The sequence below is a fragment of the Grus americana genome, chromosome 3, assembly GCF_028858705.1.
Source record: "Grus americana isolate bGruAme1 chromosome 3, bGruAme1.mat, whole genome shotgun sequence".
NCBI lineage: Eukaryota > Metazoa > Chordata > Aves > Gruiformes > Gruidae > Grus > Grus americana.
The window spans coordinates 32,632,818-32,646,454 of record NC_072854.1 but is presented as its reverse complement, the minus strand read 5'-3'; the positions used below and the strand labels follow the sequence as shown (position 1 = coordinate 32,646,454).

At 41.2% G+C, this 13,637-nt stretch overlaps 2 protein-coding genes across 7 annotated transcripts in view; one reads left to right on the top strand and one right to left on the bottom strand.

The window, feature by feature from the left end:
• Positions 1-2,087, top strand: part of COL9A1 (collagen type IX alpha 1 chain) — a 75,262-nt gene extending 73,175 nt beyond the window's left edge. For both annotated transcript variants that reach the window (XM_054820977.1, XM_054820978.1), the window contains one exon: positions 916-2,087. In XM_054820977.1, coding sequence (XP_054676952.1) covers positions 916-1,100 — 185 coding nt within the window. In that variant the 3' untranslated portion in view covers positions 1,101-2,087. The remainder of the gene's footprint in view (positions 1-915) is intronic.
• Positions 2,088-2,815: 728 nt separating this feature from the next.
• COL19A1 (collagen type XIX alpha 1 chain) overlaps positions 2,816-13,637 on the bottom strand; it is a 223,059-nt gene continuing 212,237 nt past the window's right edge. For all 5 annotated transcript variants that reach the window (XM_054821680.1, XM_054821681.1, XM_054821682.1 and 2 more), the window contains 2 exons: positions 10,863-10,940; positions 2,816-10,629 (listed from right to left, as the gene is read on the bottom strand). In XM_054821680.1, coding sequence (XP_054677655.1) covers positions 10,493-10,629; positions 10,863-10,940 — 215 coding nt within the window. In that variant the 3' untranslated portion in view covers positions 2,816-10,492. The remainder of the gene's footprint in view (positions 10,630-10,862; positions 10,941-13,637) is intronic.

The following is a 13,637-nucleotide window of genomic DNA, read 5'->3' as shown; positions in this document are numbered from 1 at the left end:
GTGTGATTGCCTTTTTTCTTCTTTAAGTATTTATAAAATAGATATATTTATAAATATATTTATAAAACAAAACAAAAAAGGCCACAAAACCCAGATTATCTCAGTGGCAGCCACAGCAGTCTTCAAAATCTCCATTCATAATTTAGGACATTTTTCTCCTTTATTTTTGTGGTAATTAATTGCAGCCTTATGTAATAGGGGTCCAGGACAGATTCTTGCTGATAAATGCAGCACAACTGGCATCTAGTGGCCAGTGAATGAAAATAACCATGCTAGTTCCATTGGTGTCTCTCCACAGTGCATTTCTGTGTGTGTATATAGACAGCAACTATCAAAATGTGTTCTCTTTGTAAGAAGGCGGAAAAAAATAATCACTTGAGTATATACTGATACCTAGGACATCTGTAAAACTCAGAGTTGTCTTCTTTAGAAATTTATCATTGGAAGAGGCTTACTAAAATCACTATAATTCATCACTTCATTGAAGATTTAGAAGTAAAAAGATACATTAGTGCTCAGCAGTTCCACTCTATACATCTATTTCCCCAACACATCTGAGTGGAGAATGAAAATAAATTCTCAGTAGGTCTCTTTCTGGAGCGCTAACATAACCCTGAGGTACCAAGTAGCATCTACACCTTCATATGCATTGCCAACGGGGTTGTCTGCAGTGCTACAACCAGTTATGCTGCATAGCTTTTTATAGCAGCAATCTGTACCAGTATGGCTGTAGATATGTAAACGGTCTGAAAGGAGGAAAACTCTCCCTCTAAGTAGACACCTCTCCAGGGAATCCACCGAGAGCAGTAAAAGCCATCTTCATACAGCTTTTAAGACCAGGATGTTCAGTAAAACTACATGTATGCTAAGCAAGACATATGCTTCAAATTTTTAGACTTGCATCCACTTTTCCAGGTGAACCAGGCAAACCCAGCTATGGCAGGGAAGGCCGTGATGGTGAACGAGGTCTCCCTGGGGTGGCCGGTCAGCCTGGGGTTCCGGGTCCTCCTGGCCCTCCTGGCCCTCCTGGGTACTGCGAGCCATCGTCTTGCAGGATGCAGGCTGGACAGAGAGCTGGTAAGAACGTGAAAGGGCCATGAGTGGGCAACACAACTGCCACAAAGTGTCAGCATCAATTTACTTCCTGCACAGACAGCTGAGAAAAAATAAGGAATGAAGGAGAAATACAAACAAGGAGAAACCTTTCAACCGAGGTTTCAGTAAGGCATTTTTAACACAGTGGTTGTACATTCTTTCTAAAGGTGTACTTAGCAACACAAACTGGAACAATGGTGCTTACAGAAATACACAGGTGATGCCTTCTGGCTCTTTCTCCCTTTGGGGGGAAAAAAGGCACTTGTCTATTTTTATTTTTTTTTTTAAATAAAGAGTTTCTGTGATTTCTCTTCCTCCCCTACTTAATTCCTATGTATGATGTCCAGTGAAATAACGTGTCTTCAGCCATCAAATAAAAGAAGGAACAGTTTTATTTACTTCAGTTGTAGCTATTCTTTTACGCTTATAAAATAAATTCCGGAGCACTCCTGTGCAAATTACATCAGTTCATGCACAGTCATTTCACTGTATGTTCATGTTGTACAGGATATACTAAGCCTCCCTCAGCTCTTCAATTCAATTGTAGAAACAGAGACAGGAGGCTGTTCTTATGAAAACCTGCCCCCCACCCCTCCGACACCTTTTATGTGATTGCTGGGTTCTCATGAATAAGCCATGTGGAATAACCTCTTCAGTTTCCACTCCAATTTGTGTTGCATTCATAATTTTGTATGAAGCCTATTCCAGCTTGCCTCCTTCTATGTGAAATTAAAATAAAAGGCTAGAAGCCACTGTCGAGCAAATTTTAAGTCCCAGAAATAGAAAAGTTTTATAGTAGAGATTACGGATTTTGAAGTAACATCTGTGGTTGTACAAAAACCAAATAAATAATGTTTTAACCCCCATATGTTTTTGTATGTATGGTTACACTTGATACCAATAAACAACAGCTAGAAGACTGCCATTAGACATCCCAAGTTGCCTTTTTTAGATAAACTCAATTTTTAGCGGAAAATGTGCAATGTGGATATTTTGTTTCTCTCTGTATAAATTAAACTATTTGTGGTTTTGACTTTACCTTCTCTGAAGTGTATTCTCTCTCAAAGACAACAAAGAAACGATCCTACAATGTTTCCTTTCATTTCACTGTTAGTCATCCAAATTTTCAAAGTTTGGCACACTTGTTTTAAGCGTTGATTTTTTTTTTTTCCTAGCCCTTAATTGTCTCTTTGTGTTCAAAATAGTTGACTTGTATGCCATGTGAGAATATAAAGAAATAACACGATGATTTGAGCTGTGCATTTTGCATGTAATGTATAAGAGACCACTAAAGGGAAAGGTACTGGTATAACACATACTCTAAAAGGAATTATTGAAAAAAACCATCCCACAATAGCTAAGCCTTTCCCAAAGCAACCCTGATGCTCCAGCTGCATCTGTCATCCTCCCCAGAGACTCTGGGCAAAGCGTGAGGCAGAATGGTTTTCCTGCACCTCTAATTTGTCCAAACTCTCTCAAAACCCACACCTCCTACTTTAATCCTACCAGTCATCAGAATAGATGAGTGCAAAGAATTTCATTCTTAAGAAACAAATACAGACAATTGCATACAAGGTGATTAGCTTGTTCACACGTAAGGGTATTCCACGAAATTTTACATTTGGGTCAGTTTTTTACCGATTTAGGGCATGGTCCTCAACAGCACTCCGTACGTAGCGCAATGAATAAACCATCAGTGGTAATGACAAACTGCAGTTTCACCAGCAAACTTTTATTTTGCCTATAAAGTGTGTAAAACTGTTAAAAAGGAAAAAAAAAAACCACCCAAACAACTTAGAATGAAAATATTATTTTCCATATGTAATGCATAAACATAGTGAATCAAATGAAGCAAAAAACCCCCAACATTTAAATACAAATGTGAAGTGCTTTAAAAAGTCTAGTCTGAAAAAATGCATAAAATTCCACAAGGGAAAGAAACTCATGTAGGAGAGAACACATTCATATGTAAAAACCAAATCAGAACTACTACAATCCAGAAATCCAACACCAAGGGTCAGTTCAATGCAGAATACGTCTAAGTGGATAGTTTCAGATCGCGACAGGTTTTCTGCCTTCAGGCTGATTTGTGAGATTTTAACTTAAAATACAGAACTGCAGAATAAATCCTAAGGCCCATGGTAAGTCATGGATGCACTGGTTAATCTTAAGGATTTACCAATTCCAAATCTTGTGCAAGCGTGGACAAATTTTATCTAAAGAACGGTAGAGCCTATACCAAAAATACCAGGAACTGAATTTTAGTAACAGCACATTCAAGTAAATAAAGATGTGGAAAACAAGGACAGGATTATGAATTTGAAAGAGGCATATTAAATACGGTGATACAGAAAACAATAGTGCTAGTTTAAATAAATATATTTGGAAAGCACAAAGCAAAGAGATCGATTGAGAGGTTTCACAAGCCACTGACAGCGTGCCGCCCATTCTAACCAGATGCTCCTTGAAATCTCGGTGAAGTCTGGAGTAAATCTTGTTCTCATTTCCCTCTGGATCATCATCTTAAAATGTCATGAGATTTTTTTTTTTTTTTTTTTTGAACAAAAGACTAGTGAAAAATCACTTTTACCCATCAGGATCTCCATCGCCACTCCTAATCCTGGAGGTCTGATTGCACTGAGAGAAAGAAATATTTTAGCTCCTCATTTAGCGTAGGCAGGAACCAAGAGAAAAATGTTTAACAACTGTCCTCAGAATGTTCACCAGTTCTTCACAATCCAATCTGGTATTTTAAAATACTGCAATGCTTTCCCTACTAGGCTACTAATAAATATTAGTAACACTGCTGCTGAATAAAATATAGATGTATGTTACGCAACTATAGTTTATAGAGAGAGCTTATATAGAAGTTTTCTGCAACAGCCATCACTGGGTTCAGGCAACCTAGTAGCAGCTGCTACCAAAAACCTCTTGGGCATATTTCACAAAGGCCAAAGTCTCTTGCCAAAGGAGCTCTAGAGCACAAGCTGGAGCTCTGAAACAAGGCAAGAAAGCAAGGCCAGGAGAATTACGCTAGATTTTGCTTCCGTGAAGCCCCTACTTCTGATCTGAGTTGACCCAGAGCCGAACGCAGACCTACAACCAACTGTGCTCTGCCTTCAGAAAGGGCAAGTGTCAAGAGATGGTGCTTTCACAGTTACTTGAAGGACAGAGGGAACAAGAAACCAAGTCCCTTTTAGTTTCAGAGACTACAGCGTTGGTCCCTCCTAGCAGAGCCGAGCAGCTGGGCTCTGTGTACAAACACATGCTGCATTTTGGCAAATATTTTAAAACTCCTTAGCTAGTTGGGTGAAACGCGTTTGCTTGAGCTGCTCATCGCTGTATTCTTATTTGGCCTTGCAGTCTCTGCTTCCTTTCAGCTTAAAATGCAGTCACTGCATCGCCTCTGCTCACGCATCACAGGTAAAGCAGAAATGGCTTTATTTTGTAGGGAACGTTACGCCCATCGGATGTGTTACAGCTTCAGTTTTATTCCTCTCCCCTCGATCTCTTCTTTTACTGTTCTGCCTGCTGTGTATGCATCCAAAAGGACTTGTAAAGCTGTGGTAGCTTTAGACAATATATGAAGCAAGCTCGCTGAGGCCACTATGAAATTTGAAGAAAGAAAGTCAAGTTAGTGGTCAAATTATTACCTAGCATCCTTTAAAATGCCATTGATCTGGGAGTTCTCTTTTTTCTCCCTTGAGAGTTAGGCAGCAAGGGAGCAATGAAAATACCTGAAGTTACCGAAAGTTAAATGGTTCAGTGATTCTTGAGTAAAAGTGATTAGCTCATGTTCAGCCAGGAAAGTTATCTGCATTTGATTCAGACATTATATTAACTTCCACAAATATCTATGGCCAAGGTTTTTCGCTTTGTTTTTTTCCTCCAGTCTGTGGAGCCCTAAGTTTCACCAACCCGTAGGAAGCACAAACCTTACCCTGGTGTGGACCAAAGCCATTCCCTCCCCTGAATTCAGGTTGCAGCCCCAGTGCTGAGGCGGAAGCTGTGTGCCTCCTTTCTCTCCTTCCCTGTCGCATCCTCCCTCTCGTGATTTGACACAGAAGGAAAGGCTGTCATTGCTGACAGAACCGCATACAGAAAGTATGTGAAACATTTCGATTTCCATCCAGAATCCTATTTCAGATGTAACCGGCCACATAATAATGTAAAATTTTCTATCCACTTAATACATTTCCATTGAACTGACCCTTAAATGTTGCAAACCGAAAAATATAATGAAGGAAAGAAGCAACCAGTCAGCAGGTACTGTGATTCATTCAGTAACAGCTGCATATCATTCAGAAATAAAAGAAAATAAAGTATGTCACTGAAAATCCTTCAAACATATTGACTGGAAACAGCAGATATTACATTAAAACTTATAGTTAAATGCATTTATTTGTATAACACAGACTTGGAGATCAACCTGCTAAAAGACATGTAGACTACATTCTTTTTAGCTACAAACTTATTTTGGTCTAGAATCTGTGATGTTTGTTAGCAGTTAATATTAAAAACCACATTTCCTTAAGGTATCGTGAAGCTTGAGTTTTCTACTTAAACACCAACCAAGGCAAGGTCATGGTTAACCTTGTTCCCCATGGCCTGCACCCACCTGCGTGTATGGAGATGGATTTAAACATCCATCCAGTACAATCTCATTGCAGCAGACATAACAGATTTCAAGGAAAATGTATGACTCGGTACATCCAGAATCTAACAAACACACGATTAAAAAAAAACCCCAAAGCCAACATCATTGTTTTGATTCCTGAGATACTTCTCATGTTCTAACGTGTGACGTTAGAGCAGTGGCTCTGCTGAATTGGTAAAATGCACGGTTAGGGGCTGGCTTTATGTAGTATGTGTGGAGAAATGCGCTTATAAAATGCTAGTTTAGCCCGTGGGGTTTTTACAAGACTTTTATGTAAACATTACAGAAAAAGAAGAAAAAAATTGAGTGTATGCTGACATGAAAAAAGGCATTTCACCCTTGTGAAAAAGAAGAAGCGCCAAAATGTTTTGTGTCATTATCCATTCATTTAAAAAATACGCTTATTTAACAAAGCTGTGCATCTCTAACATCTGTCATAATCCACAATCATAAAACATAAAGGGAGGATGGATAATACAATCAATCCTGTTTCCATATCACAGTGCTCTTTTAGCAATGAAACCAAATCCAGTTTAAGACAAAAATACTGGTTTTTAAAACATTACTAAGTAGGCTGCACTGTTACTTGATGGTGTGAAGTATGTTGTTGTAATTTTTTTTTTAACTGTAGGGGACTCCCTGCTCCCCTAGAGACAAACACTGTTACAGTGGACATAAATGATGCCTGAAAGTGGGATGTCCCGTTACCGCATGTTCTTCTATAATGTGTATATATACAAAACACAAATAAAATCTATGCACTATTACCTGAAAAATAATTATCCAAGAAGGGCAGTATTTCTGCAAATACTACCATGCAAAAATAAATGTATTTTAGGAAAAAGAAAAAAAAAATCAGGCTCAAGAACAAAATCAGAAACACTGACTCTTATGCTGTGAGTCTACGCAGCGCTGGGTCGTTCCTTGTGCTGCTGAGGGAGCTCAGCCTGGGCTTTATCCTTTGTCCTGAAAAGACGTCCTCAGCTCCGCCATGTGGACAAAAGGACGGATGTTGCAGCCTCAGAGAAGTTCCCCTCTTACCAAGTTAATTATTTTCCTTAAGCAAACTGATGTACATAGCTATCCGAAGAAAATCCCAACACTTTTTTAAGTAGGTGATAACGCAACTTGCCATAAAATATAATAGTCTGACCCCGAACTAGAACAAAGCTTAGAGAGCTTTTAAGAAAGGTTTAAAACATTTTGTCAAAAATATTTCAGTTCAAAGTCCTGTTGTACGTAAACATTCCCAAATCAGAAAAATATCTTGTGCTACTGGAAAAAAAATAATATCTGCTGTGTTTAATTCCTCGCAATGCTTACTGCAGCACAGGCTGCTTAAAACATATGTGAAATTGATAAAGCAAATTGCAAAACAGATTAGCACCCCTCTGCCCTCCCCGGCCCCCTTCCCAAAAACTAAGACAACATCAGAAACGGCAAAAAAATTTCAGGGGCCAAACCTGAAAACCATGCAGAAACATGTTTCCAGCTACATTCTGCTTTCAATTCTAAAAATGCAGAATAGGAGCAAGCCAGTGTGAAGTAAAGTTAAGCTGGGATTAACTCTGCTCTACCCCAGTGAAGACCGTGGCATCTTAAAAAAGGCATTGAGATAGCCCGTATAAAAAAATACCCGTTTTCTCAAGTGAGAAAATGAAAGTGGGCTTTTAGCAAAATAAAAAATAATGCAACAAGATAATGACCAAAGTTACCTGCAAATCAAGCGAAAGTGTTCAAATGCATTTTAAAAAGACCTTTTGATTTGAGCCTATAAAAAGAAAAAGGCATCTGTAGGAAACATAGATGAAAAAATAAAACTTCTTCAAATATAAAAAGTGTTCTGCTTTCCGATAAGTTCAAGTAAATTAACATACAGCAATTGCATCCGGCCAATAACAGATGCTTGATTTCAGCTAGCTAAAAGCCCCAAAATATACACATACCACTAACGCGGCGCAATGGTCTATGTACAGCCTTCCAGGACGGGGGCTGCTTGGAAGCCTCGCAGTCGCACGGATATCCTTTACAAGACAGCACCCTTTTCAATATTATCACAGAAAATGAAGCTTAAAATTAACTTAGGAAGTAAAAAAATATTTAGATTTTTTTACATATATTGGAATTACTAGAGAAGTAAAAAGAAATTGATGAAAAAATGTTCATGCAAGATACCTGACCAGCAGTTCATTTGACTGAACAGAAAACAGTATGTGGGGCCCGTTCCTCCATTGGTGTATTTACACCGATACACACGTTGGTGCAAGGCCCCTGGCTTTACTCGCTGGGCTGCAGACCTGTGGCCCAGACAGCAGTAGGTGCCCCAGGACAAACAAGCGCCCGGTTTCCAGCTGCCTCACAGCTCCCAGCGTTCACGCAGCTACAGCGCTCCGAGGACCAGATCTGGAAAGGCGGCCGATGCCACAGAGCAGACCAAGACGTGTCCCATGGGCACAGGAACGGGAGCAAGGCGTTTTGAGCTACGCACGGGCAGGACCACTCGTTCCAAACGCGCCTTCACCCTGGCGGGACCGGCGCCCACCGCCCGCAGAGCAGAGGACGTGCTGGCCTAGAGAAGGGGCAGTTATTGCCTCCCGAGGGACAGCGAGGGATGAGCAGAAAAGGAAGTGTGAGGACTGTGGTTCGCCTGTGGGCTTTGACCTGTCTGTCCCCATCCTCAGGAGGGACAGACGAAGCACCCTGACCCCCCGAGGGGTCCCCATGTTGCAGATTCTCTTCAGGAGATGATGGTTTCATGGTACGCCACAGGTTTTCTGCTGTCCTCCTCCCTGCTGCCCTCTCCTGTCCCAGGTGTTTACTCTCAGCCTTCCATCTTGTTTACTTAAACATCTTTCTTGTGCCAAGCACATTCTTCCCTCCAAACATCTGATTAACATGTCAAGCGGGCATGCTTTCCCCCTCAGAAAGTGTGCCCAAAGGCTTGCCTGTGCTCCCCAGCTGGCTGGGTTAACTCCATCACCTCGTGCACTCATCTTGCTCCTCCAGCCGGGGAGCAAGTGCTGGGAACTCTATTCAGAACAAATGCCAACGTGTTTCTTTTTTTAAAGACTCCCACCAGTCATTCCTTTTAAGCAAAACCCAGAAGTCGGCCAGATTTGTGTCTCACAACAGCTTCTCTGGAACCCAGCACTTCCAATTTGGGAACGCTTCGCTGGCGGCTCAGTACTGCTCAAGCATGAAGTCACCAAAGCCACTTCCCTACCTGAAGTGGGGGAGAACGCCCAGCTTCCTTATGGTGGGGCAAGAGCCCTCGCTACTGCTTTTGTACTACAGGTTTATTTTGAGGTTGTGAGTTACAGCTGTCTGTGTTCTCTCAGTAGCACCTTTGCTTTCTATGGCAGTGTAGCAAATTCCCTAGGACTAATCTAGGATGATATGCTTCCTAATAATCAGGAGTGAAACTTTGGCCAACCCTCCTCCCTCCTTTTCAGAATCAGCCTCTCTGTGATCAATTTTCCCCGTCTTTTCTTTTGCTCAGCCCTTTGAGCTCTATAGGATTTACACTTTGTCCTGTTTTGTTCTTCACTGATGTCTGGTCCTGTAGGATTTACTGCATGCCTGCAAACTGCATGCAGCCGGGCTCTCTGCAGTACACCTTTCCAAGGAGAGTTTTGCCTTTTTTCTGAATTTCTCTGGAGCTCAAATAATTTTTTGCAACCAGTTATTAGGACCTGTGAGTTTCGCATTCTACTGTTTCCATGTTCCTCTCAAGCGTATTTTGGGACATGATTATTCCAGGAGGAAGATGAAAACTGTGCCACCAGTAAGATTAGAGGCTTGTGAAGTTCCTTCTTTGACCGTCTCACTGCGTACCCACCACCTCTGCTCTAAAGCAAGAGGTCATAAGCTGACATAACGGCAGAGCAGCTTGGTTACAGGCAGTGATACTACACTTACTAAGTGCACATAACTGTTAGAAGATGTGCCAGTTCTCAGCTAGGAGCACCACTACCAGCCCCTAAAGGTTCAGTATCTGGAGTGTACGTAACTACGACTAAACGAACGTACAAGCCCTCAGCTGGGACAACATCCAGTCAGGAGAGACGCTTCTCGGGGCTACACCTGGCGAATTTCCAGTCAGTCTGAAGGTAACCGTTGGATGGGGTTAGAGAGATCACAAACACATCTTCGCTTCCTTCTTTGACATCTAGGAAGTGACTGAAACGGTGGGTAGCGCTTGCGATGCACGACACAGACCCGATTCAGCAGGTGGGCCGGAGCCTCCTCGAGGGACAACAATGTTTACTCTAAACAGGGTTCCCAGCGCTCCAGCTCAGGTCCTGCATTCGCCGTGAACGGGCACGCTTTAAAACTTCAGAAATGCATTTTCTCCACTTAAGCTTCACCACCAGCAAGAAAAATAAAGCCAGCTTACATACTGAGGCATACATACTGTCTTAAGTTATAATAAAATATTTTTTGTTTGAAGAAAGAAGCTTATGAAAATTATTTGGGCCTATTTTCTCCTCTAAGCAAAATAAATATGAGAAACATAACACATGGAATGCACTCTGGAAAATAAATGTCATCCTTTCATAATTACAACACTGCAAATAACATAGAAAAAGGCTCAATTCTGTGCCTTATGAATTATCTATATACCATGCAGTGTCGAGGGGAAAAAAAAATTAAAATGCACCAAGTATTTCAAAAATTCAATTAACTTATTGAGAGGAGTGAAAAGTGACTGTGAACCCAAATGTCTATGGGAGAGGGATTTTATTTCCCGCTGGTGCGTGACCGAGTCTGTGACATGTGGTAATAGCAATCTGCCGGATTGCATCTTCCATCGGGTCCAGGTGGCCCCTGCGGTCCGGCTGAGCCTGGCGTTCCCGGTGGGCCCGGCAGGCCGGTAGCTGGTAAAACAAAGCTAGAATTAGCAGAGCCCTCCCCGGAGCGCATGCAGTGCCCCACGTTTCGTCGCTGACAGCTGCACGCCAGCTCATCCACGAGAAGGCAGGTGGGTCTGACCTCACGCGCTGACCAAATGCGGGAGGAAAGGCATGGGTGTATAAACCAGCGTGAGAACCAGGAGAAAGGCTTGTTAGTTCCTAAATAACAATAGCAGAAATAATTTGGAGACTTGTACCTGCAGGGCCGGGCGGTCCAGGGTTACCGGGCAGTCCAATTCCTGGCTCGCCTCTTTCCCCTTTCTGTCCTCTATAACCTACACAGAATAAAGATACAAAAACAAACAGTGATCTTCCATATATCTTGTTGACCGGAAATTATCAAGACAAATGTAATTGGGAAAACACACGCTCACTCCTTTGTCTGAGACAGCTCTTATGTTTATACGTTCCTTCTGGAAAATACGAGGCTTTCCAGCAGTAACCGTTGCATCCTCCCCCAGAGGACTCTCGCTATGTTTGCTAGCAACACCTTTCCGTGAGATTTTAAGTTATCTTCCTGAAGTTCCTCTAATAAAGAACCAAATGTGTGTTCTGCTCCAGCGTTACCTGTTTGATGAAGTGATGCAAAGCACCAACCCAAAGACCATCTGGAGTCTGACCAGCCCTTCTCTGATAGCCCCCAAACTGAGCAAGACTTCGCCCTCCCCACTCTACATAAATCTTTCTGTCTGCATTTTTTTAGACTATAAACTGGAAGTTGTATGCTCAGGTATTCCCCCGTGTGCGAGAGAAGACCCACTTGCCCCCCACCCCCACGTTACCGAGCTGCCCTTACGTGGAATGAGGCATCCTTAGAGCCTGCAGAGATTACGGCTTCTGGCACGCAAAGCCTACTGTGACCCAAGTGCCTGCGCATGGTTAATGAGGTGTGATTACTAATTATACTTTGAATATTTGTGTCTGTTTTCTTCACAAGCCATAACTTCATATTTATCTAATAGCTTCCATCTTCTCAGGGGCTGCAACTCATCCCCAACCTGCTTCTTTTTCCTTAAACTCTTTGTAAAAAAAATTATCAGTTGGAAACTGGCTGTTGTAAAGCAGAGGACTCGTGAGTATCAGTATAATGTTTTGCTTAATATTGCAAGTTACGAATCCATCTAAAAATGTAGCTTTTCTGTTTAGACTGTGTAATTTATGTAGGACAGGGGATGAAGGCATTTTAAAAAGCACAAGTGTGACACCTGCCACAGCCCCTTACTTTAAAAGGGATTATAAGGAAACCCTTTTCTCTCCCCAGCACCACAGATGTTGGCATGTGTGGTGACATACGTTGAAGATTAATTTGCCAACTTCTGGTCACATTTGGAATTAAATTTGTGCTGCTTTAGGGACCAGTATATTTTCAGTGTTGCATATGTCATACAATAAACTTCCTCTTGTGAAGAGCTGTAACTTAATTTGAATTAAAAGAGAAGAGTCACGGCTGACCAGTCAGCACAGTGGTATCAATCCACCTCGTGTCTCATGAAGATTAACGGGCACTGGCAGATGGATGGCCAAGGTTGTCCTGTCGGTGTACCGTGGTCTATGGCAACACCAGTACTTTACAGGACAACCGTAAGTGCTGTGGGTACCAATTCAGGGTTGTTACAACAGACACAATGCAGTAGGAAGGGTACACAGAGTATTCAAGCTTTCTGTTACACACAAGCTCATTATACACTTTGGTAGAAAGCTTATGATCTGTTGCAATCGTTCCAAGTTTCAAAACAGAGCATCAATTATCTTATTCTTCGCTGAGCACCGCAACAAGGAAATTACAGTGAGGCAAAACCGGTAGAAAACGCATGCGGAGTGACATGCAGAACATAACAAAAGGAAATCAACTGTTTAAAAGCTCACAGAGAAACAAACTTAATATTAATCATGCATTCTGGTTGCTGAGTTGTGTTAAGCAGAATTGCACAAGGCATATACACACACAAGCTATAAAGTCTCAGAAAAAGGAATGTGCAGGTGTTTGTATTCAATTGGGAATCTTGATTTTGCTCTTTAATGACCACAGTAGTACTTATGAATACATCAAGTTGGTTGGCTCAGATAATCCCGTGTAGCACATAGTAGTTGTTACTGTTTGAGAAGCTCAATCACACAACCACAGGATCTATTACATTTCCTATTTATTATATATCTATGTTTCTTAATTTACAATAGACAGTTACAGTACGTTTCTCACTACAAACCCGGTTAATTGTAATTTTACAAAGTAGTGCTACCACTAATCATTTGTTTTGCATTTCTTTAGCTATGGGGAAAAGACAGAAATCACGTTTACGATGTATCACATTTACATGCTCCATGATAACCATTACTGTAGATATCTGAGACATCATAGTTGAAAAGGGACTGAGATAGACTGAAAGATTCTGTAAACATCACTGGAATTCAAGACAATAAGGAAAAAAACCCCATAATAGGAGAAAGAGCAGCCTGCCAATGCAAATATATGATCCAGGGTAATGTAAACCATTACTAGCTGTATCTGAGTACACATGCAAAGGTGTAGTTTGCACACAGTGGCAGGTAAGTTCTGTGGACACTGAAGTTTAATACAAAAAATTCCCAGGTATCTTTTCTACAAAGAAAGCTTTATTTAACAGAGTGTAAGCATATTAGTAAAAAGGCCTATATGTAAACAATCCGAAAAATGTAATGTGTAATTCTGGCAGGAAAATACTTGATTTTTAATGAGGTATATTTGGCTCAGGAGTAGGGCCATGATTGCACTTCTAGAGGATAATACCACCTTCTCTCTGAGCTTAAACTGACAAACTCATACACAGTCAAAGGAAAAATATTACCATACACTTAAATCAGATTTTGATTTATTGTTCTTAACGTAAAGGCACATATAAGATGTTGTCTGTTTTTACCGGTAGAATTAGAATTCCAGTAAGAGGTACCTGCTTAATTCAAAAGGCGACTGCTTTAGCAAAGCCTTTTTCACT